This window comes from Tauraco erythrolophus, chromosome 13 (assembly GCF_009769465.1).
Source record: "Tauraco erythrolophus isolate bTauEry1 chromosome 13, bTauEry1.pri, whole genome shotgun sequence".
NCBI lineage: Eukaryota > Metazoa > Chordata > Aves > Musophagiformes > Musophagidae > Tauraco > Tauraco erythrolophus.
In genome coordinates this window covers 16408991-16435321 of record NC_141477.1, presented here as the reverse complement: position 1 = coordinate 16435321, position 26331 = coordinate 16408991, and the positions used below count along the sequence as shown (strand labels likewise).

The following is a 26331-nucleotide window of genomic DNA, read 5'->3' as shown; positions in this document are numbered from 1 at the left end:
GATAAACTGTTTTGTTTGGACAGACAGATTGCAGTTTTTCCAAATCGCCTTTGCTTCCTTTTAAGCAAAAAATCATGAGGAGGACAAAACCAGCAAGACTGTGTGTTAGGTCTTGAGATTACCCTTGCTGCAACGTTAAGTGGTTGGAGTTTAATAATAATAATAATAATAATAATAGTTATATTATTATTTGACATGACACCATAGTTAATATTCATAAAATAATTTCAGAAAATGGTGATATCTTTGCCCACTCTGCTACTCAATGGTATCAATTTTGTTCAATTTTCAAAATGATTCATTTTAAAGAAGACATTTACATGTTGTTGGTTTTTACATATGTTCTGTGAAAGGATTATAACCACAGGCAGGTACCCCAAATGCCCACATATAAAATGGTCATTTTCATTTGAAATAGCTCAAAAGTACTATCTCAACCACTCAAGTCAGTCTTGCTTGGGGTCAGGATTTTGACCTACGAAGCTGGCAATTGTGTCCTAAGTTGTACTTGTTTGATTTATCTGCGTTCAAGAAGCAAAATTAGAAACATGTAACATGACTTCATTGTGGATCATTTACACAAGAGGAATGTTGTTAGTATGCGAGTGCAAAGGAACTGGTGTTTGTCAGCTGCTGCTCTTTGACTCTGCTGTGCTAACAGACTGTTGACTTTGTGTATATGTAATGATTTTTTCAAAGAATCAGTGATCATTGAGGCAGCAGTAATTGGCACTGGGGAAACCTTTTAGCAAGCCTTCCCTAGCAGTTAGGGATGTGTTGATTTTCACTGGTTTTTGAATAGCTAGAAAATGTGCTAATTTTCAGTTGTGTAGTAACGCTTAATTAAAAATGCTATAGAGACTTGGAGGGGTGGGCTTAATGCTGGGCAAGATCTTGACAAGTGGGCAGTGTGTACTGATGAGACTGGGAATTAACTATTGTCTCAGACTAACTGGGAAGTGGAAGAATAGGAGGCCTTGTTTATAAAGAAAAAGCAGCAGGAGGAGAAAAATTCACAGCAAAAGTCATTGTAATGAACTGAGAATGGAAGTACGTGATACAAACTGGCCAATTTGGATTATTTAGGAGCCAAGTGTCCTACCATGCTGATCAACAAGAAGCACTGCGCTTCAAAATGAAGATCCACTAGATCCAAATGCCAGGCTTGGGATGTTACCAGTTTAAGGGCATGTTGGGTTCTGTACCTGCGTGACATAGAAGGGACATCTGGAAATGTCTCATCTGACTGTGGGATTATATTTACTTACTTGCAAGCCTGTCCATCATCATTATGTACCACTTAGGACATCACGGCCCCCAGGCATGGAAGCCAATGTCATTGATTACGACTGGTGCACATCACAGTCAAGAACATTGCACTGAAAATATTCCTTAACAAGTTTGCAGTAGTTCAGTGTCTGGGATGACTACGGAGAGCTGCTGACCGGAGCGCTCAGCAGGGATGACATTTATGCAGTTTTTGTCAGTAAATACACTCAGCTGTGCGGGTCTTGTACCTGCCTGCTGTCTTTTCTAGCACCAAGACTGGATACTGCTTCTCAGGAAGCATTCACATCAGTGCGGGCTGGAGATGACAGGCACCCTGGTGAATTTTGGATTCCTCTGTCAAGGTCCGCATGGAAAAGGGTTCCACAGATGTGTCCATTTAGGAAATAGGCATACACATTTAAATAAAATGCTGAGCTCCCTTTCCTAGTGAAGATGAACGTGATTTGGACCATTCTTGTGACCTTACAATTCCGTGTGAGAGAAGGACAGATGGTTTACGAAATGCTGATAGCTCATGAGTGACACAAGCTAACATTTCATACTGCTTGTCCTCATTCTGTTTGGTCCACAGAGGAATCAACAAGCAGAAAGTAATAGCTCACACTGGGGAGAGATCGTGGATCTTTTCAGATGACCCTGTCTTTCGTGTTCCTACCTGTCACCTGGATTTACAGCAGAGCCAGGACGGGTTAATTTCCTCCCTGTCCCCAGATCCTTTGACAGTGTGGTACAGCATTGTTGGGTCTAGTTCTGTTCGAAGTAGTGGCTTCCTTTACTCTGTAGAAATGGACCTTATGCCTTTTGTGTCATCTCATAAGGGAAATAACACTAATGAACAGGAAAATGACGAGTCTGTTTTTCTTTAGCTGTGCTATCTTAGTATGTCATGCTAATGTAGTTGGTACGACATGCCAGTGTCAGAGTCAAACCCCTGCTGCGTATGGGTTTATTATAAATGTGCCACTTACAATAGCTTGACCTGGGATTTGGCACGTGCATATTTCATCCTGGGAGTAGTCATTTACTTGCCCACATGGAAGCTGGTGATTTATACATTTCAAACGTACAAAAGAATTAAAGGAAACTGAGAGTCACCACTTGGGTGCTCCACACATTTCAGCAGTATGTGAAGTGCGTGTCCAGCCCAGCAAGGTCTTTGCAGAACAGAGAAGTGATTTACGCTCACGCTAAATGTCAAGTAATTGCAACGGCTGCAAGTCTTTCAGCTAAGACTCAACCAAAGACTAGACTTAGGATTTAGATAGGGTTAGGAACAGAGACAAAGCGTAATGCCCTAGTTGGAGGGGCTGCCAAAGGAAAACAGGCCATTCTTCTGGAGCTTTCATCAGAAACTTTCTTGCCAGCAGTGCTTTGTCCTTCAGCGTGTGCTGATGACTCCTTACTCATAGAGACCATGTTTTGCACAATGCTACGTGGCAGGGAGTCTTGGCTGACCTTGGCTCACAAGCTGGTTTTGTTGCTTGTTTTCTATACTAAGTCCATGGAGGCTGCAGTTGCACATGTAATTTCATTTGAGCTGGTACAAGCGTGGAGCAACCCAGTGCTATGGTGTTCAAGAGCAGAAGTTAACTGTCAAGTGGTATCACTAAGTAGAGATAGGAAGTACTCTTCTTTATTCCAGTCTCAAAATACTACTGCAGTTGACTTACTCCTGCTTCCTCTGGCCATGGGTTTAACACATAGTGGAGTAGAAGTTCACCCATTTATCTTAAATGTTGGTATAAAAGAAGTTGTACGTTTGGATGAGGGAACAGGGAACTTGCAAACTGCATCTCTGTGCATTTTTTCCATCTTCTTCTAGTTTAGGCAATTATCTCTGTTTGTCTGTATAGATTTGGATTTCAGCATAGGATTTTACTGAGCCTCATTCACATAAGCATCGTATCTCACAAGACCTGATCTTGAACGGCTCTTCCTTTGTCTTAGAGGCTTCAGTCTGCCAACCCAAAGGAAGCTTACTTGTTCAGGAGCAGATAGTTCACATAAGAAAGAATACCTACAGCGCAGTTCTGCAAGGGATGGGATATTCCTCCTTCGAAAGCTGTGGCATGGGAGATATAGATAGTAGTTTGGTTTTCTCCAGATTCCTCTAGAATTTAAAGTTTTTTTTTAATTAAAAAAACAAAAGCAAAAGTTAAGGCTCTAGCTGCTGCAGCTGTGAAAGAAGCTTTCAAAACTAACAAGAGTTTAAATGAGGAAGTTTTATCTGTCTGAATCTGAAGCTTGAAAATGTAAGAGTCATTTCAGTCAATTCAGTTGCTTAATGAAATAATGAAAGCATCATATGAAATTATGCAAAACCAGGAGAAATTCAATATCTGAAACCCTACACCCAGATTGATCAAATCAATGGCAAGGTATAAAAGGACACATTTGGGAGATTATGTAGAAATTCAGCTGTGTAGGGTTTCAAGAGCCTTGGAAAGGGAAATTGAGCCTTTGCTAAGTGCTGTATGGCAATTTTTTCAGTACACTAGTTAAATATAATATTTTGGGGAAAAGAAGTGTGTAATCTTTTATCTTTTTTTTTTTTTTTCCCTACAAATCTCCTCAACACATTTGGTTTAACTTGGAGAAAGTTAGATATGCTTCAGAGATACTGTCTTAATTTTCTGAAGAAAAATATATAACTATGTTTTGTACAGGAAAGATGTCACACCAAGGTGTTTCTATTTTGGGAGAAGTATATTGCTCTTCCTTTCTTTTTTTTTTTTCCCATCTAAAACTGAATTTGACATTAATTTGCTAACAGTTTCAGGCAACCACTAACACATTTTTTTCCTTCATAAACCATTTGTCTGAAAAAATTAAGTGGGCTCCTATCTTGAATATTTGAGAACTGCTCAGTATTCAAACAGTGTGAAAATATAATTGGAATCTCCTGGTTTCTGTTTCTTCTTGCTAACATATTTTAAACAGAACAAACAATAAGTAGAAGTGAAAAAAGAAAGGAATTAAAACCTGAGAAGGATGAGATCTGGGAAAGGATGTAACACACCCAAAACTTACAGTGAAATTGTTGAATTAAAAATGTGCTTACCAAGAGTACCAGCAAAAATGAATGCTAAAAATACAATACCTTACTGCCAAACTATTACTCCCAAAATTTAGGAACTTAAAATTCAGGTGCCAAATTTACTCTTCTCTGACAGGCTGCTGTGCCAGCACTCAGAATCATCCCACTCACACCATAGAAAGTCAAGAGAGTCTAAATCCATAAAGATTCAAGGCAGAGAGCAGCATGATGACAATCAGCAGGCAGAGGGGTTGGAACTAGATGATCTTTAAGGTCCCTTCCAACCCAAACCGTTCTATGATTCTGCTTGCCCTGAATGTTCTCGCTTGTGATACTACAGCCTCACCTCTTGAACAAAACATCTCCAGACGAAATTTATTTCGCTAGAAGGATTCAGACTGGAAATTTTCCTGTTCTGAGGCGTTTTCCCTGCCCTTAAAACTGTGCTCCCTCTGCAGCAGTCCAAAATGTACTTGTTAATGTGAGGCTTTTACCTCGGGCGTGAGGAAAGCACTGTTTCATGGGTGGTGGAAAGCTTGCTCCCATAAGGGCATCTTGTCAAAGCCCACATCTCACGTCTTAGTTTCCTGTACAGAGGGTCCCTCAAGGAAATATTCCATCCCCAAATCTGTGTGCTTATCTCAGTGCATCTCTGAGAGTTCCCATGGCTTTTACCTGTACTGCATGTGCTCCTCCTGTTCCCACCCGGGATCCTTCAAACTTGTTTTCAGTGTGTGGTGTTCATAAATCATCTTTCTAAGAGGCAGAGGGAAATGGGAAGGAGGAGGAAGGGGGCTTGCATGCCATTAGAAGGATGGAAGGAGCACGCTCCGTTGTGCTGTTTGCTCTCACCGTAGTGTGGATTTGGAGATTTTGAGCATTTCCCAGTGGATGCCACTCTCTCTGACCCAGATTTTCCAAATACACTGAGAGAGCAGAGAAGATCACCAGAGCGAAACACGTGCTCCTCTGAAAACACTTCATCAAAGCCTGTTTGTTACAACTAACAGTGATCAGTGTACAAAAAAGACAGTGGCATCTCTTGAGTTAAAATAACGTGAGGAAAGAGAGAGAATGAGCAAGTTTCCTCAGATGCAGCCTAAGCTCCTGCCGAGCCCGTTTGCCTGCCCTGGCCAGCTCAGCTTGGTCACAGTAAAGAGCATCTGCCTCAGCCACCACGGTCAAGGCGAGCGCGGAGACTCCTGACCCCAGCTGCCTGCTTCTCTCATGACTCACATCAGACTCTGTTAAGTCGGGTTCTTTAACCTAAAAAACAGCTGAAGAACAGTCCTTGCTGGTTCATTTCCATTCCAAGTGCATATAAATCCTATTGCCAAGTCCTCTGTCGTAGTGCTGTGGGCATTGTGCTGCAGGGGCTGGGTCTTGGGGAGAGCTACGGTTGCTTCAGAGATACTTCACATGTTATTTAAGGAAATGTCAGGCTGCCAGCCAAAGCTGGAGAGAGGGTAGTTTGCGACAGACATCTCTGTAAAATCTGGGAGGAAAATACTGGGGAGGAAGATGAGGGGAGAAGATTCGCTCTGTTAGACATCTGTGTGTTGGAAGTGGCAACATTTAATATTACTATCAGGAAAAGGTATCCTGTATTAAATTAATGTACTGTATTATGGGGTGCTTTTATGCAGCAATTTGGCACTCTTGGTGAAGTTTTGTGTTGAGAAATAATAAAGTTCTAGTGTACAATATGCTGCCTTCAACATTGATGAAACATACCATACTTTAAAGGACCCAATCCTGTTCATATCCACAGGAATGGAAGCTTTGCCATTGACTTCCGTGGAGGCAAGGTCAGCTACAAAATTATCAATTAAATAGGATTCCAGGAATGATTTACTGTCCCCACAATATTCATTTTCACCCCATTAGTGTTCCTCTTTGTTAGTATGACCTTCAGTCTTGCATAGTGAAATGCTCATTGCTCCAAACCGTGACATAACATGATGAGAATACAACTGATAAGGCAATGATCTGAATCAAACAAGATAGTACCACTGTGCAGGAACTTTTTGTAGTGGCCCATACCTTGTAGTGGGTTTGTACACCTTGGTGGTAAAAAATCTGCATAATTCTAATAAATAAGTTAATTTGTAGGCTTGAGGAGTCAAAATATCTTTTATAAGATCCATTTGATTGCTGATAATTTTTAAATGACTAAACTATAGCAGCCAGATATATATTTTCTTGGGGGGAAAATGAATGTTGGTTTACATTTATATCTAGCTTTGGATCTGTCAGACAAATGGAAGACAAAGGGCTAATGCCAGTGGAACAGGAATTCGGTTATGGACTATCTATATCAGACCTTGGAAATCTTGACTTGCAGTTTCCATTGAAAAATAGAGATGTTTGATGTAGTGACAGACGATATACTATACTGTATTTTCTTTTTCTTTTTCTTTTGCTGTTGCAATTGTATATTTAGTGAATTAGTTGTGATTGATGATAGCGTTTTAAGGACTTGCTAGTTCTTCCTGGGAAAAGATGGCATATTTTAACTATATTAATGGTTTGAGACTTAAGGATAGCACCATATATTTTTGTAATCTTTCAGCAGCAAAGCCACAATTTATACAAATGGATTCACTCTGTCTTTAGCTCAAGCAACTCTGACAAAAGATGTCATTTGAAGTAATGTTGCTCATCATTCATAGACGCAAAAGTTTAAGGCTCCATTGCTTTGATATGAAACTGCATTGGAGTGTTTAGCTCCTTGCAAGTTCAGTATATGGTTTTAATGATCATTTAGCTCTTTTATGCAGCTCCAGATTAGACTACTTTTGAACACAAAGGTGCTTATTTACCAACAGAAAGAGATATACTAACTTGAAAGTATGTGGGAAGAGAAAAGAAGCATTCCAGCCACAACTCAGATTTCCCTAAATGTCGGCCCTGGAGCAGTTAAAAAGTAGTGCTACCATGCGTTCAGCCAAAATTGCCTATTTACAGTAGAGTATATTATGTCCCTTTACAGCACCTTGGTAAAGAAGGTAAAGCAGCACATCATTGCAGACTGATACCAAGGGCTGGGAGAGGTCTCTGACTTTTGCTTTGGAGTATTAGCTGGAATGGAGCCCAGTCCTGCAGTTGCATTTGAATACTCCCTTTTATTGTGATATCAGTAATGCATGTACAGGGACCCATCTCTGGGTGGATAATAGTCAACAAAAGCATTGAACAAAAAGTAGTCTTCAGACACAATCTGAGAATAATAACAGATTAAGACAGACGTTCTGCCTTAAAAGTGTATCTGACATTAGTGCTGCACCGTTGGATCACAGGAGCAAAACCACCCTTTTATGATGCCACTATGCTTTTACAACTAAAAAACCCTCAAACAACAACCAAACAAACCCCAGCTCTTCCTTTCTCTGTTTAATCCACCGGTTCTGTAAAAAGCAATGATATCATACAGTTCATAGATGATTGATAGAGCTTTACAAAGATTTTCTTTAATTATTAATTAAAATCCAGGAGAGAAAGTCATAATTTCCCACCTGTAATTCTAGATTTAGATTATGTCCATATTACTCTGTTAAAATACTTTGTTCTGTAATTATTAATCCAAATATTGTTCACTTTCTGAGAACCTGTCATGCTCTTTAGCTATGCATTTTGCATCTTTCATTTAAAATGTTGCCTCATGTTTCTGGAAAACAGACCTTAGAACCGAAGTAAAAGACTTGATGAACAAGACATGATATTTTTTCCTGTAATAAATAAAACATGAGCAATAACTACCGTGCATCAGAAGGAACTGATGGACATGTACATGTTGAATAGAGAGCGCTAAACATAGTGCATAATACATTTTAAAGCAGAGAAAAATTTTCAAATGGTGGTAGGTGGTAGGTAAAACAATCACACGTCCCCGGGACAGGTTATCACACTCACCGTGTGACGAGTGTGACAAGTAGTGCAACTTTGACTGTTTCTTACGCTGCCACTGCTGAGTTTGTGCTTAGCTTCTTCAGCAGCCAGCCCACATCCTTTGGGACTGAGGTATTAGAGATGGTCAGAAATTTATATTTCTTATTTGGGAGGAAATTTGTGGGTTTTTTTTCTCAGATTTTGCTTTCATTTTACAATAGAACAAAAGCTAAAATTCTCAAAATTCCCCTCATAAAGGCATGTCTGAAGAATGCCACTTGAGAATACTGTTTTAGAAAAAGATGGAAGTGTCAGAGTGGCTTTACTGAAAAATTTGGGGAGGGATCTTCTCTAAATGACTTTGTTTCTTGAGCTTTGTTCCATGTGCTGGGGCAGTAGTACTACATAACTATAGAGAAGATATGAAATGGCAGTCAAAATAGTATGTTGAGTTTCATTTGAATGATGTAGTTTAAATGTAATGGCAGTTACTACCTAGAGCAGATTGAATCGTCTTTGTTCTCTTGTTGAAAATGTCAAAGCAAAATCTTAAATTGCTTCAACACATGACAAACAGAAGACACTTTCAACACAAGAATAAAGTGTCAAGCAGGTTGGTTACAAGCTGACACAATTTCATGAAAAATTCTCAAAAATTACATTCCTGGTGCAAAACTTATATCTGGCTGCTGAAAAAAAAAAAAGCAGCAGTTAACCTAAAAGCTGAGTAATGAATGGTCCTCTGAGAACAGCAGATAAATGTAGAAGCTAAGGAAAGCGATCTCTGTTTTGAGCTCCTTCACCAACAGTGTCCCAACAGCTGCGGGGCAGGAGCAGTGCTCGTTTTGATCCTGGGAGCTATATGGAGAAATTGGAAGAGTGCAGAAATCCCCTCTCCAAGAGCCTGTGCATGCACAAGTAGTTCGAGCAGAGGCAGGTGGAGTGTCTGGGTATCCGGGTAGCCCATCGGTACCGTGTCCGTGCACTATTTACAGAGAGCTTGTACTGACTTGCCCACCAAGGCTGGGGGGCGTGAATTCCCCTGCCCTCACACTTCATGGGTATAGTCCTGGCTGAGAGGAAACTCAGCACTGATTTGTTAATGGAAGTAGAATGGGTTCCTCTCTCCCCTCTCTCTCCCCTCTCCCTTGATGGGTTTTGGCTCTTTCCATTGTTGGTTTGTTGTTTTTTTTTTCTATTTTTTTATTGATTTAAAGATTATTGTGGCCTGGCCAGCAGGTTCAGAGAGGTGCTTCTGCCCCTCTACTCTGCTCTTGTGAGACCCCACCTGCAGCACTGTGTTCAGCTCTGGGGCCCCAGCACAAGAAGGACATGGAGCTGCTGGAGCAAGTCCAGAGGAGGGCCATGAAGATGATTAAACAGCTGGAGCACCTCTCCTCTGAGAACAGGCTCAGAGAGCTGGGGCTGTTCAGCCTGGAGAAGAGAAGGCTCCGGGGAGACCTTCTAGCAGCCTTCCAGTACCTAAAGGGGCGTACAGGAAAGCTGGAGAGGGACTTTTTACAAGGGCGTGTAGTGATAAGACAAGGGGCAATGGCTTTAAACTGAAAGAGGGGAGATTAGATTAGATCTAAGGAAGAAATTCTTCCCTCTGAGGGTGGTGAGGCGCTGGAACAGGTTGCCCAGAGAAGTTGTGGCTGCCCCATCCCTGAGAAGTGTTCAAGGCCAGATTGGATGAGGCTTTGAGCAACCTGGTGTAGTGGAGGGTGTCCCTGCCCATGGCAGGGGGGTTGGAACTAGATGATCTTTGAGGTGTCTTCCAACCCAAACCATTCTGTGATTCCATGATTACCTTGATCTTTTAATGGAAGATGGTGGAAATATAGGGAAGGATTAAATCCTTACCTGCAGCTATTTGAAGTGCCTATGGGACTGTTCAGCCTCACATTTCAGGGGATTTGGAAGCTTGGCCCTCCTACATTTTCTGCTGCATACAGTTGTAACCTGTGCCCAGTTGACCTGTGAGACAGGTACAATCCATCGCTTACTCCGCTGTCAGTTTAATTTATGCTCCTCTGATATAAACGTCTGGTGTGTTGACAGCGTGCTTAGCATGGCCACATAAATTCAAAACAAGTATAGTCCCAAAGACCTTTTTTGGCCATGTCTTCACTCTTTTCCATTGCTTTTAGTGTTGCCACAAGGTCTTGGAATTGTTTCACTGGGAAGTTAATTTGTTCCTCTCAACTGTGCTGCGTGTCACTGAGCTTGTTAACGGGGCTGCACAGAGATGCACCAGTGGGCACTGGAATGACGTTTGTCCTCATGCTTTTTGTACATACAGCTCTCCATGCGGCCTTTAGTCACATTCCCCTTGGAGGTTCGCTTGCCATTCTTCTCATCTCCACTAATTAAACATTTTCAAGTAATATTTTAGTCTTAATATATTACATGTTTATTGAGTAGTTTCCTCCTGTGAACCTGATGCGTGGGGGTGAGTGTGTGCCCACTGATTTAGGATGTGGATCATTTATCTGGAACTTGTTTTATCAAAGCTATGAAGTTTTCCATAGTATCTTTCTTTGGGGCAGTGCTTTGCAGATGTTTGGTGTATTTTTGTGAAAAAGAAATTGCATTCTCAGGTCAGAAAACTTCCTTGTGTTTGATAGCAGCTGATACCGAAAAGCTCAGGTCCCACACCGATTACCGGGGGGCTGTTGTGCTTCCCATCAGCTGGTCTAAACTCTGATGAAAGTGGTGAAAGGCAGCAGTGCTGCCTCTGAAAATGAGTTGTCCTGCCAGAGATTTCTGTGGATGCTGCTTTTTCTGTTAATTCTTTTAAATCCTTTGCCTCAAATAAGAAGACAAATTCCATGTGATAGCTATCATCTCCTTAATTTCTTAAAGAATTGTCTTTCATCAGATTTACATTTTCTTGATCATCGGTCATGAGGCAGGATAAACAGTAGTGAGTGCCTATACATGCCTATATTATGCCTGCTTTTATTCGTTTTCCTGCTCATCCAACCAATAATGACATGATGCCCCAATTTTTTCTTTTTTTCTGAACAATGCTACATGTGCTTAGTGAATAATACAATTCAAAACTTCTTCAGTGGTAAAATGAAAAAAAAAATAGCAAAACCTAGTGGAATATATTTTGCAGCTTTTGAAGGCAAATTAGAGACAAAGAACGCACATAAATATTGCACAAACATTTTATGAAGAGGTTTTCCTTGTCAAGTATAGTAACATTTTTCATCATTGTGGCAAACTTTGGAAGCGAGAGTGCTAATCCAAAGAATGCGTCAGAATTAATAGGCTGGATGGGCCAGGCTGTCCCAGCTGTGTCCCCTCCCAAATTCTTTTGCACCCCCAGCCTCCTTGCTGGTGGGGTGGTGTGACAAGCAGAAAAGGCCTTGACTCTGTGTAAGCACTGCTCAGCAGTAAGTAAAACATCGCTGTGTTACCAACACGGTTTTCGGCACAAATCCAAAGCAGCCCCATACCAGCTCCTGTGAAGAAAATCCACTCCATCCCACCAGAATGAGCATAGGCAGCTTTGAAATTGTACTGGTTCAGCTGAACACCAAAGCAGGCTGAGCTGTTACACGGTGCAACATCTAATCAGGTCCAAAGTACAAGTTTTAAGTGGTTCCCACTGCCTTTGAGACTGATCTTCAGTAGCTCTGTCCAGTTTGAAAAACTGCACTGGAATGTTTGGTCTGTAACAAAGATTTCAGCTCAGGGCTATCTCAGAGCACAGATGAGCCGTGCAGTTGCCTGAAACAGCAAACTAAGAGAGATAACAAAAGGGAACCAACTCCTCCTTCACCAGTCTGTGGTGTGCACTGGCTGGAGGCCGCTGTTGAGCTTGGAGATGGCTTTTCCCAGCCTCAAAAAGAGCACCCGCTGTTTTACCTAGATATAGTACTGTAGATGCTTAACACTTAGTTCAGCTGCCATTCATTGTCCACAATAATTCTCTTTTGATACACTATCTGTGTTTAATATGAGGTTTTTAGTTTTAGAGAATAATGGATTGCTTTGAGTTTTATTAAAACAACGCAGGAAATCCACTCCATGATAATTCATGTTGCTGGGGTTGTGCCGTGGTACAATAGTTCCCTGTGCACGAGTGGTCAAATTGATCATGGAATATTAATTGATTGTGGACTGCAGGCTTCTGGTGCTCTGGCTTCAGGTTGACAAGAATGATAGCTTTCATTTGCATGCAAAGTCTCCAGCTGTCCCTTCAAGATGGATGATGGGATCTGGCTTCATCCGTCACCACTTCTTTACTTTTTTATAAGACAGAAAGAAAAAAGAATTAAAAAAGCCAAAAGATAAAATGTCGTAAAATGTTCTTTGCAGATCTCCTTGAAATAGAGGGTGATTTCAAGCATCTTATTTCTGCTCAGAGTCCAAGAGAAACATTTTGAGTGCGGATGAAATGATGTGTCCTTTGTGTTAAATACACTCCGCTCATTAAATAAAGCACACTCCATTTGAGGTTTTCATGAATTATATTGCAGGGAAAAGTAATTTACGTTTAATAACAATTTATTACACTTTTTTTCCTCTATTTCAGAGGAAACTCATGCTTGCTTCATAAAAGAAAGCTGCATGATCTGCATTTAGGAAAGGAATAAAATGATCATGCATAATCTAATCCAATCTTTGAAATTTAGAAATGCAGTGAGAAGAAAGGTGTGTTGGCAACCACAGGAGTAAGGAAGCTTGACAGCATCAGTACAGTGAGAGCACTGCGAACAGAGTTCTACTTCCCAGCACCCACCTTGCCATGACTCTAGTGACAGCACTGACAGTAACCCGTACCGTCAATGTCACTGAATGTTTCACATCAGGAGATGCAAAGCAGTCAGCTGCCACTGGCATTGAACATGTATATTGCAGTAGTGTTAAGCGTTCAGCCCTGTTGTAATTACTTTGTGATGGGCATCTTGTGGGATTTTGCCATCTGTGCTTCAGCAATGTGCAATCTATGCTATTGTTTCTATTCCACTTCACCAGAGTCCTCCTAAGTCATATTCTGTTACATAAATTCTGCCAGAATCTCACCATTTCATTTTCTACAGCCCTACGTGACTTGATTGCCTTGTAAGAAGAAGGAAGAAGGTCCTGCATAAATCAGAAAACTAGATCTCAAAACCAAAATCTAGTTAATTTCTACTTTTCTTAACATTTCCGTGAATTCAGCAGAGTTAATCTAGTACCTGGTGCTCCTGCTCTTCTCTCCAAAGCAGTTTGGCTATCTCCATGCACTCTGAGAGCATCCTGCGTGCAGTAACTGAAGACATCTTAGGTGAGAAGACTGGCAGCAAGACTCCTTGTTCAGATATTATTTCACACCTGGAATTGCCAGCTGTTGTTACTAGTTTTAAACAGTTACCGTAGGCTGCAAGGTCATGCCTGCAGCAGAAGCTGTTGGAGCAGCTGGCAAGAACAGGACAGACCCAGCTAGTTGTTTAGGATTTTGAGTGCTCTCAAAGTCAAGGGGGCTACAGTCATGGCCAGCTTCTTCTTGGTGCCAGTAGTCTGACCTGTCAAACATGGGTCTGTTCCAAGTCATTGAGGACTTAATGGGTTCAAATCAAAACCACCAGTAATGATCCAAGAGCATTTGAGTGCCTCAAAACTCATTTCCCTTGCGAGCTGCATTTCAGCCTGGACACAGCATCTTCCTGAAAACTCTGATTGTGTTGTCCTTTTTTCTGTGTCATAAAAAGAATTCATGTGATGAATTCCAATTATTTACTGCTAGTATAAAAATGCTAAACTCCTTCTTGCAGAAAATTGTCCCACAGAGGCAGACCAAACAGTGCATTAAGGCACTCTTGATCCTAGGTAGAGTTTTCAAGAAGTGATATTCATGGTGATGGTGGCAGAGGGGGAGGCATCCAGTTGCTGTATCATTTCACCCCGTTGTCCCAAAAGATGCATTTTCTGCTCAAATAGTAATAAATAGAGAAAAACTGTTTGTTACTGGTTAACGACTCCTGGCTTCCACACAAGTTCTGGATTTACTGAGTCTGAGTTTATTGAGAATAAGTGTTCAGTGTTTATTTTCAAAGGTTGAGACGTTTATCATTTGACAACATTTTGTTGCAATGGCTTTATTTCTGTTAGTGCAAATGACGGATGGAGGTGCAATCATTTTGTCAGCTTGATACTGTCATGAAGGAAAGGCAGCACAATAGCCAAATGCTGGACAAGTGTGTTTTGACTGACTGGTAGAACACACTACGATACAGCTTATCAGGGAGCAGTGTCCCCATATAAACAGAGCCTCACAAAGTTACATTTTTATGAATGAGTTGCTTTATGTGGCTTTCCACTGCTTTTCACCTTGTGTGGTAATTCACTGCTGTGCCAAGAAAATGAAAAGTGATCGTTCTTATCTGGTGGTGGGACTTGCTGGTGGATGTGTGTTAGAGGCTCAGTCCACAGAGTGTACTTATTACAAGTCCAGGTGGGAACCCTTGACTCTTTAGACAAGCTTTTAACTCTGCAAATGCACAGTTCAGTCCCTGGCAGCCGAGACTATAGCTGTCACCTTTACATTTATATCTGCACAATTGGCTCACACCTTTGCTTAGGTGTTAGCAGCAACGTAGCAGATAGAGCAGTAGCAGGTCAGGCCTGAAGCATTTTACTGTCAGCCATTGAGAAATCTGTTGGCACAAGCTGGGATTTCAGATGAGCCAAAGGGATTTAGGTACATATTTTTTAAAAGGTATAATGTTGAGCTGCTCTTAGCAACATGTGCCCTCTGGTTAACGTATTGATTCAGCGTTTTGCACACAGTTACTTCCATCTTCGTCTATGGTGTGAAAGTTGCAATGTCACTGCCAAGTTTTAGATGCCAAAGTAGATGTAAGCCATGCCTGGAAGCATGTGTGTTTGAACTTGGAGTGAACAAAAGCTTAACTTTGGGTATGAGCTGGTTTCAGATTAAGGATTTGGCATGCTGTTATTTGCCCCAGAGGATGCTATTCAAACAGATTGGTTCTGCTGTCAAAAGGTTAGCCAGATTCTTGATTGAATGATACTAGAGGCTCTGTGTTAATTAATGGTGGGAAAATGCCAGATCCTTTGATTGAAGGAAGTAGGTTGGCACGTAATTGTCTCATAGAAGATTTGAAACAATTTTGTTAGATTCCCTGCACTCTGCTTCATATTTGGATAATTTTTCCTTTCATCATTGATTACATGAACAAATGTCCAGGAGGTACATCAATAGCAAGATTATAGAACAGCAAATGTACTTTGGGTGCTTATCACAAGAAGAGGAAAAGTCATTATCCACCCTGAGGAAGAAGAAGAAGAAAACTCTTCCCCAGCATTTGGCCAGTTCTTAGCCACCTGTGAGTTAATGCTTTTAGCCTTCTGCCTTCATCTCCCTTAAAAGAGTTATCTGGTCCAGAAAACACTCCAGCTGTGCTGAGTCACAAGAAAGAGGCCCTTCAAATCCAAAGCAGCTGGATTTCCGTGCATGACCCTGGTGCTGACTGGCTTCACACTGGCAGCGATTGAGGTCCTTGGAGCACAGGTGACGCCTGTTGGCTTAGAGCATGCCTTTGCATGGCACAGGGCAAAGGTGATCTGCATTGAATTCTGAAGTTCTGTTCAGCTGAGCCACTCAAAAGTTGCAGTAAGAGACTTGTGTTCGTTGTAGCAACAGCTTGGGCTGTCTGTCTCTCACGACTGTTGCATAAAAGAAGTCTGACTGGAGTGGGGAGAGCACTGTGAGGCTGCTGCAGAGGGAAGGTAGGAAATAGAGCTGTGTCAAATAACAAACTGCGAAGAACTGGTGCTTGCTGAGATGCCTTATAGTTTTTCTGGCTGGTTATCATTGCTTATCCCTAAGTAATGATATCCTAAGGCTGTTTTCAACTGGTTTGTGCTTTTTCAAGATAACTCATTAGTGTGTCAGATATATGTTTGACTATGGAATGAGAGATTTTTTTAAATGTAAGGCTGTGGTGGGGAAAAATGAGCCTGTAGGCTCTTGCACTGCGTTGGCACTTACAAGAAGGAGCTGCTCCTTCAAGGCTATTTTCTTATCCAGGTGGTCTGGTGGATAGCTAAACATTGCCCTGTGTGGTAAGTCATGCTCTCCCTTGTCTGCTAAAGACCACTGTGCAACTAATTGGAGGGACCAGATCTTTTCTGAGTTTCTTCTCTGCTTTTCTGAGTTACTTCTCCTGCGACAGCGTGTTCCTTATGCCTAAGAAAAAGAGAGTACAAGTGTCTTGTATTCTGGGAAAGAAAATGCACCTGGGTAAGCAGTTGCAGAGGATCACATCAGTGTATTGATTTGTACAGCACTGTGCCTTTAAATCTCTTATGGAAAAACCCCATGCCAAGTGGTGTTGAAATCACAGCGACTTGATTGCTGTTTCAAAGTTTGCGTGTTACTTTCTAATGGAGTGAATATAGGCGTAGGAGGAAACAGCCCTTCAAGCAGTCTTCTCACAGTCTGGCTGCTAAACAGCCTCTGGCCATGTCCACCAGGCTCCTCTGGGAAGCACATGCATTGCCAGGTGCCTCTGGGTAAAGAAATATTTTTCCAGCTTGTCATCCAGCACCTGTGACTTCAAGCGATGCCCCGGGTAGTGTGCCCAGTGTTTCCCTGGGACAGAGCACAGAAGCCCTGTGCGAGCCCTCCCCTCAGCCTTCGTTCAGTAGTGTATTGCATCAGCTGATACTTGCATAAGCAAATGCAGCCAGAGCTGTCCCAGCCTGTTCATGGGATGAATCCTAGAACAGCAAGTAAAGGCAGAGAAACCCCTTAGTGTGCTGTGTTGTCAGACCTAGTATCTCACAAAGATAGGTCTATCTGTGCGGCTGCAGGAATTGTTGCTTTGGGGATCTAATATCATCCTTGTTTTAGTGGCTTCACTATCTAAGTGTTGCTGCTCAGAGCAGCCCAGGGGCATGGCATGTTCCAAGGGTTCTGAACAACAAAAAAAAATAGCTCTATTCCAGCTCTTCCTGTGACAGTTAATGAGATATGTTCATGTTTCTTTGCACAAGTACTCTGTACCTTTAATAATAGGAAGGCTGCAGTGCATTTAGTTGTTTTAATTTAAAGTGGCTTTTGTGGGAGGTGAAGTAAGAGTTAGATGAGACTGGATAATACTGTTAGCTTTATTAAAGACATATTGATACAGTAACAGCATTAACTTTTTGTTCTGCTTTCCCTTCTTGCAAGGCTGGAAATCAGAGTGCTGCACATCTATAAAACTGTTCTGAGAATTAGAGAAACTCCTCTTAGAGGAATGGATGTTTGAATAAAGGTCGTTTATGGACTTCTGTCAAGTACAGAGATCATGAAAGACCTAGAATCTCTTGTAGCTGAGAATATCTTGTACTGCCTTGCTGTTTGAGACAGACCAAAAGTGAATTTCATAAGGTGAATAAGTGATCTGATGTCTGACCTCTAAAATAAGAATGGCTTTTGTTTTCTGTAAACACACATGACATTGAAGCGCCAGCGGTTCATTGCCTTCTAGGCTCAAAATCCCTTTGGGCCATTTCAGTTCCTACCTAAAGAGCTCTGACAGGCTGCCAGTTCGTTATAATGGTTACTCTTCAAGAACCATATGGCAAAATGTAACCATTTAATACTTGACACACAGGGGCATATTTAGGAAACATTCAAGGACTGCAAATAAAGCTGAGGGAAACGGGGGGAAGCCCTGGTCAGATTGGGTTTGCATGAGGTGCAGGTGTGAACGAGATGTGAAAAGAACATTAAGCAAGGAAAGCCTGAGCACGCTGGTGCAGCAGGGATGCAGCTACCCCAGCAAGTTTTCTCTGTATCCTGCAACGCACACAGAGTACAATTTAGTACCAGAGATGAAAATGATAATACAAGAAAATCCTAAAGGTAGCAACAAAAGCCTGAAAAACTAAGGAAAAAAGCTAAGAAAAAAGTGTTGGTAGTATACCAGAAAGTGAAACTGTTGAGGCTCTTCACAAAGTAAAACAGACCACACACAACTGGGATGCAAGGTTTTGGGGGAGTGTGGGCTTGCACACACCCCCCCTTCCCCCTCAATTTTCCACCCAAAACAAAATTTACCTGGTATATCAAGGTGTTTAGAATTGTGTTCTCCAGCTGATCTTTCTCCATTTCAGCCTTTGCTTGTGAGGTCTTGTGTTTGTGCTGAACTTTAAACACAACATGGTGTCTCCTAAAGGAGTCCTGTAAAGGGTTGGAGAGAGTGTTGCTTGTTCTGACCTAGCCTGGAAAAAGGGCTCGATTCTGTTAGTACTGGGCTTAAATCCCAAAACCACTTTGCAGCCACTGTGACCTTCCTGCTCCCTGCAGCACGTTTTGCAGCAGGCCCGTGTGAACGCTACAGAAAATACCTGCGTGTCTCTGGCAGCCGCCATCCCCTTCTCTCTGTGCGGAGCATCTGGGTCCTCCTGCGTTTGGATACAGGCCAACATGTTACCTTCCAAAGTGGTCTGAATTGTGCACTTCCTAGGCCAAAATGCATTTTCTAGAGATTTTTGGCTCTTTTTTTTTTAGGAAGTTACTGACCTCAGTTTCATAGAGGCAATTAAGAACATGGTTAAATTTTTAATACCTTTGGAGTACTTCCTTTTCCTTTCTCCTTCCAGCAGACGTTCTGAGGAAGTCTGCCTAGACGGTATAAAAACTCATAAAGAAACGAAAACCAAAATTGCAGAAAAGCAATATTGTCAGGTTGTGACTATAGTGATGAGGTTCCCCATCAGCAGGTTCCAGGACCAGACAACTCTACCTCTAATTTTCTGTGATGGGTTGAGAGAAAATGGCAAGCAATACCTGTAAGAAGGACCTCTTCATAGCTGGCAGCGAGTTACAGTTCAACTAATGTAATTCTAGTCTAGAGGTTCTTGCTTCTTTCTAACTTATTTATTAACAGAGGTTTTTCATGTGAGGAATTCGAGTGTAAGAAAAGCAGAGCTCTTATGCATGTTGAACAGAAAAATGTCAGTACTGAAAATGTGCTCTTGCTCTCTCATTCCCCCTTACAAATGTTCTGGCTATCAGAGTGTTGGGACTTCCTGGAGAATGTACTTTTATTTCCCCTGGAGTATTGAGGGAATGAGCTTTGCTTGAAGCAGGCGTGACCTTCAAGTGAGAAACTTACTGTTTGAATTAGGCTGAGATTTGTGGAGAAGCGAGAGAAACAGTTACCCGCCTCCCTGTGGATGCAATGGGATTTTGTGAGTGTCTCAAAAGCTTTTAGCAATTTAAAAGCATCCATTGCTTAAAATACCATCAGTGGACTGTGTTCCAAAGTCCCTTGGGTTTGATGCCCAAAACGCCTACTTAGAAGTTTTCAATTTTGATTAGGATTGAAATTCCTTAAAAAGCAAGTAGTTAGACCATACTTCCACGAGTAGGTTTGGTGGTAACGTCGTCTTATTCTCTAATGACATTCAGATGACTTAGGTGCATTAGCACAGCAAATTAATTATTTGTTTCTGCCAGAAGTTTTCTACTCACAGGCTAATCCCCAAATAATGCGATCGTACAGGTAGCCTTGATGTAGCTTCTGGGTCGGTCTCGTGACTTTGCATTGGCTGTGCATTTTTGAACTGCTGAATGCTCATTAACAGAATTTCCCATTTATCTTTCAGTCTGGGTCCCGCTTGTGGTTTTAGTCTTAATAACATGCTGTTTAAGTCACTTTGGAGATTCCTGTGTTGTCCTTGTGGGTAAACTGTACAAGAAGTTCTTACAAACGCACGTGATTTTGATCTGAAATATTGGCTGCTAACTTGTTACCAAAATGCCTATTTTGTGATAAGCAAAGCCTGGCTGTAGCATCAGTGGAAGGAACCGCATTTTCGCTTAAGTGGAACTGGGGAAATGGGTTGTGCTGACAATCACTTCTTAAGGAGTTTAAAAAATAGTGTCGACTGTAAAGTGACATCAAACAGGCATTTCTTTAACACAGTTTGTCATTTTCTGTGGATGTAAAAATATTTTTACAAGTTAATGATTGATACATTTATTTTTTGGTAGCAGAATTGTTCCACTCCCTCCAATTTTACACAGCCATCATTGGATAGCTGGTTATCAGAGCCACGTTAGGGAAACGTGTGACTGCGGCACCTCTGCTTCAGCCACTTGGCCAGCGTGTTTTAAAGCCCTGGGGAAGGTGTGTTGAACCGTTGGCTCGTGCTGAAGCAAAGTAGGGGAGAGATGTCCTCCCAGCACACCAATGGCTCAGGCTGGGCGCGTAGGCTGAGGAGCTTGCAAAGTTCAAGCTCCCTCTGCTTGGTTCAGGGAGACCTGCTGCCTCAGCTGTGGGCAACTTTCAGCTTGAGCTACCAAACCGCTGGGTAGACCTATCAAATCAGTAAGTGCTGAGGCTTCTGAGGAAATCAGGCTAATATTGCCTTAGTCTTTTATTGAAAAATACCGATTCATTTTACAAACTCAGTTGTTTAGAAATAATTGCAGGTGATGAATTTTAACTGGAAAAGTTTTGAAGTAATTTTGAAACACTTAATTTCACATGGTGAGAGGTGCTGTATCTGATTAATAATAGTTCTCTCTGTCTCCTGGAATACTCAGTCATTTATTTCAAGCTACCTCGAACTTACAAAACCTGTTAGCACAGCCTGGCACTAAGCTCTCATGAAGCCGGCGTCTGTAGCTGTACTTTTTGGTGGTAGTGTTATCTGTGATCATCTATCCTAGCAGCAGGAGCAGTCACCTGGTAGGACCAGGCTGGGGTGTTCTATCCTGCTCTTCGATGGAGATACTTCTGTATAGCAGAAGGCAGAGTCCCCACTCAGGCTTTGAGAAGAGAGTCCAGGTGCCCCACCTGGTTGGGTGGGAGTGTAAGCTAGGTGTGAAGCTGCTGGGGTTCATCAGGCAAAATTCTGTGCAAGTTTTCTTGGAGCATCTAAATACTGTTTTGGGCAAGCCTAAAGATGCGTTGGGGCTGGTCACACTGGAATAGATTTTGTTGGCATTTCAAATTAATTGTGTCAGTTTTGCAAGGTGAGGATCTAAAATGCTTGATCTAGTAGTTATATGTAGATTAAAAGTGAGAAATGGAGTTGATTTTGCTGCTTTGTATTAAAAATGTTATTCTTGAAATGCTTCCTTTCTGTTGAATCAGTGGGCCACCACAGCCACTAGGAAAGCAGTAACATATTGACAGTGTAACAGCCATATTATGTAATAAATGTTTACATGTCATCAAGTGTACGAACGTTTGATTGCTTACATGACAGAGCTTTTCTTTTGCAGTCATTGGTCTCAATTTTTCCATTACATTTTCTCATTTTCTTTTCTAGCTTTACTCACAGACAAACCTCCAAAGCCATTGTTCCCGGTGGAGAACCAGCCAACTGTTATAGATGTCCAGCTGGGTAAGTCCTCTTCTGGGAATAATAGATCCTAAACTTCCTGGTAGCAGATGGGAAAAATTGAAAGTGGTAAGAAAGGTTTAGTGGTACTGTTATTCCATGCAAATCAATTTGCAGCTTCTCATTTGTAACTGTAGAATTTACTGCCGTGGCAATTTAAGGGAATGAACTTGTGTAACATCAGGGGATGGCAGTACTAATTGGTTACATTGGGTATTAAATATAAAGCGCTGATGCTCTCTTTTAATGTGTGATTGATAGAGTAATATACGCCTACACGGGTGTAGTATTGATCAGTTGATGTTCACCCTATCTGAGACAAATATTCTCATAAAAGAAGTGCTGATTCCTTTAAAAGTTAATGTAAAACAGTGCATTTTCAGTTTGTTCTGAATGCTCACCAGAAAGGGCTTTTGACTAAAATGCTTGTATGCTTTTCTCACTCCTGTTACATATTCTTCTGTGAATGCACGTCTCCAAATCTCGGCTAGTAGCCTGTGTTTTCTCTTATGTTGAGAAACTCTAATGTTAGTTCTGCTAACTTTAGGGAACTGTGAGGCATCTTGGTGCTGAAAGAACTGTTTGGCTTTGAAGTTCCGGTGGTGTTTTTTTTTTCAGTGACTTGAAAATAGATTTCTAATTTTGAGAGGCGGAATTGGAGTTGCTGTTGAGGACTGTGGTGCCATGAGCTTAAGTTACAAGAGATGTGTTGCAGATGTGGTGTATTCACTCTGTGCTGAAGCTATGGTGTTTTCGGTCGTCTTGAGTTTGACTCTCTTCTTTCTTTTATACCAAAGCTGGCTAGGATTTAGCGGTGGAATGGTGCTTAAAGGCAAGCACGGTCAGAATGACATGTTTTAAGTGCTGATGATATCATGGTGAAGCTGTTTGTTTTTGTGAAACTCTACAGGGTCCTACTTGAGCCAAGTACAAAGGCACGTCCTTGTTCTTAAAACAGGTGCCTAACCATTTCAGTGAAGCACTTAAGATGCTATGAAGTATTTAAAAATAGGGCTTGAATTCTTGAACGTGGTGGTTGAATTGTGGTGAGAATATGAGTCGTTCATGACCTTAGCTAATCTTAAGGATGAACTTTCTCTTATATACCTGAATTGACTGAGGAGTCTGGAAGGGCTTGCCTAGGGAAGACAGCAGTGGATCTGGGAAGCAACCAGTGCTGCTTTCTGTGTCCACAAACCAGGACACAGATGAACTCTGCAGACAGGTGCATATGTGCATGTTTAGGTTCCCCTCTACAGGACTCATGTCTTTAGCTGGGCAGAAATTGGCCCTAAAAGGGGAAAACGCAAGATGAGACTGAAGCTATGGTCAAAAGCCTACCAGAATTAAGAGCAAAACACAGTTATTGAAGGTTGGATCAGCCCAAAAGGCTGAATTCAGTCTTTTGGTCCAGCTTCTTAAAAGCCAACTTTCTAATGATTTCCTTTGGGAGCAAACTGTCCCTGCATACATCTGTGTAATAAAGGCATTCAAAGAGTACACATCTTTGTTTCCTGCTTCGTTTTCTCTTTCAAGTTCCCCTGTTACAACAGGACTCTTTTGGTTTTGCACTGAATTTCTTCATTTTCTGTGTGAAAACATTTTGTTCTGACTGATTAAAAAGAAGTTTGATTAAAAAAAAAAAATGAAAACAAACAAACCTCCTCCTCTCCTTGGAGATATGGCTCAGTAATAGGATTTTGGAATATCTCAAGAGGGAAATATAAATCTTGCATCTTTATATGCTGCGATGTAATCCATTAGTTGTCCCCTAAGATCAAGGAATTTACATATGATGCTTTTCTCTGATATGTTAATGGGTTTGGTTATTGCCACTAAACCATATTTGTATTATATGTAAAAGATTAATGCTTATGAAAGATCCTGAACTTATTTCTTTAACATATAATGAAGTTTCTTGATTTCCCTCTTGATTTTAAGTGGCAAATAGATAGAGCTAGAAAAGTCTCACAAAGCACCTTCATCTTGTGGAGACCACTTGCAGCTTTGGGCTGGGAGGCCCTTCTGACCTCTGCAATGTGCTGCAGATTCTCAATATATACTAGATCTTTGCAGGAAAGGGAATTGGTTGATTGTGGCGAAGTAACGGAGAAGAAAGTTGTATGTAAGGCCATCTGTTGGAATACTTTTCTGAAATCTTGTTAAGCTTCTAGGAGTTTTGAACAAGTGACATGCTTCAGTATTTTATTAGAAATCAAAGCAAAGTTCCTGTGTTTTACAGGGCCTTTAGCCCATGGAGTCAAATCAACCAGTAGGCCTGCTTTTTCAGTTGTTGTGCAAGTATGAACATGCCACGAAACTACAAAAGAAATGGCGTTTAATCCATCTACTTGTTCTGCAGAGGTTATTTTAGATTTCTGTTGGAAAACTAATCTTTAAAGAAATAGCTGTCTTCGCTCTATAAGCAGAGGAGATTAATAATTATTTACTGACTTCATCCTTAATGATTAGCACAGCGCAACGCAAAATCTTCCTAGAACTCCAGGCGATGGCCTAACTATTTAGCAGCTTTTTTGACCTGATTGCAGACTTCAGTATTCACCTTTTGGCTTTCAGCTTTTATAAGAAGATTCAGACGGAAATGGGTAGTCAGAATTCTTATTGACAGTGGATAGAAGAGTTCCTTCAGGCTTCAAACATGGCCCAGAGCCTGCTTTGTTCTTCTTAAGGAGCATGAATGTACTTTTTGCTTTTCCTTTGGAACGTGACAGAGATCAAAACCAACCCCTTCAAGGTTAGAGAAAAGCAGAAACTGGAATTTGCTTCTTTCTTGTTTTCTGTATTTGCTTGTGCTGGAGAAACAGAGCCAGAGAGAGGAGGTTGTCAGGAGTACAAAAGAGTATCCCAGAGGACTAGAGAAATAGTCCAAAACAATTTCACTCTCTCAGATGCTTTACCAGGTCAGATAATCACTTCATTTCTGGGCCGACCTAGAAAATAATGACAGATTTTTTTTTTTATTGTTCATTTGCTTTCTTTTCATAAAAACAAAACTAAAAAAAACCTTTGTTTTTTAGCTCTTGGCATTGGAGTCAGTGTAGTAATAGTTCTTGATTGCATAGTATGAAGCACATATAATCTTATATCTTGGTTTTAACAAATAATGTTTATTCACACTATATAGTATATGTTTTGGCACTATAACACTAATCTGATAATATCATCATCTTCCTGAAAAAAAAAGATATTCCTGAGTCATCTTAATGACGTTAAAATCAAATTTGATAATATGAGCCAAAACACATATAGGTCTTCGGCCCAGGAGATGGTGTGGCTCTAGCAGAAGGTCCTTGAAGTTGCATTTGAAGAGTTTTGTGCTGTAACCCTGTACTCATACAAAGTCTGTAAAATGTGACTCTTCCATGTAAAGCTCTGAATTTCTATTTATTAAAGCTTATGCCAGTGTGATTCGAAGTTGTCATTTAAAGACCCCCATTTTTATAGAGCAGGAGCTTTCTGTTGCTTGGTTGACCATATAAACCTAAGCGTCTATATGGATTGTTCATACCCAATCCCTGAGGTTAGAGAACTCCTTATGTGATTTAGAAAAGTAAAGATCAAAACCTCAGCCAGAAGTCTTGAGGCTGTGGTGCAGTAAGTTTTAAAGATCTATTACCTATTTTCACGTACAGCTGTTCTGACAGTAAGTGGAGCATGCTGTGCTGTAAGTCTTAAGATGACACGTTGGTGCACCACTGCTGATTTCTTAATTTATTTTTTAAATTCTTTTCCAGCTAACTTTTTTCACTCTTAGTGCTTTGAGAACATGGAAAGAGAGATAACCAATCCTTTGTGTTTTGATTAGATAATTACAGAGCAGGTTTCTTTTCTGAGCCAGCTCCTTTGCATAATTCTGATAGCACTAAGGAGCCAAAATTTAACTGATACATCAGTGGCTGTGAGTTACTGCACTGCCAGCTCTCAGCTGGTGTAAAAGCAGCACGGCAGGGGCATAAGTGTTTGCGGAAGACGGGAGGCAAAGTTGTGCTCTGCTGATTCTTGGCCGGACAAGGCTCTATAAGGATCTTGTAGGAGCTGTATCCAGCTAGTCTATGTATAAGCAGCTCTCAGAGTCATCTAGCTTGCACCATGGCTGCTGTTGTACACTCGTGTGTTCCACAGAATATCAAAAAAGCTAAAAATACAATATCAAAATAGAAACTACATCTGTCTGTTAATTCTGTACAATGTATTGCAGTGACTGCAATGTTAAGTTAGTCTTTTCCTTATGAATGAGTTAGTTGAGAATGGAATGAATATTTGCATGTTTGTATCTATATTAATTGAATATATCATTTAGGTATCATTTGCTTTTCAACTATGTCCTGGTTTTGTTTTCAGGCGTTTACTTAAGAAATGTAACAGGAGTCTTGGAAAACAAAACAATAAGGGTCTATATTAATTCATTTACTGAACAGGGAAAACGTCAAAGCGTTTACCTCACTTTTGTCATTGCAGTTTCTCTGCTTCTAAAGATGCTGAGGAAGGAATACACATAGTTTATGAGGATTCTTATTTTTCCTAATAGCTGACCTGTTCAGAAAGATTTTGTTTCTAGAAGATTTAACATTGCAATTCCTTGGGACTAGTTATTAAGCAGATCAATAGAGCTACTGTAAAACAGGTGCAAGGGAATATACAAAGTTACATCTGCTGACAGGTATGGGAATAGAATAAAAATAGTTAAAAAAAAGTTCCTTTTGTTTGAAGCACTCGCTGGAAGGAGT

General features: G+C 41.0%; 1 protein-coding gene across 2 annotated transcripts in view; it reads left to right on the top strand.

The window, feature by feature from the left end:
* IL1RAPL2 (interleukin 1 receptor accessory protein like 2) overlaps positions 1-26331 on the top strand; it is a 391662-nt gene that overhangs the window by 254239 nt on the left and 111092 nt on the right. For both annotated transcript variants that reach the window (XM_086619725.1, XM_086619726.1), the window contains exon 5: positions 21512-21586. In XM_086619725.1, coding sequence (XP_086475851.1) covers positions 21512-21586 — 75 coding nt within the window. The remainder of the gene's footprint in view (positions 1-21511; positions 21587-26331) is intronic.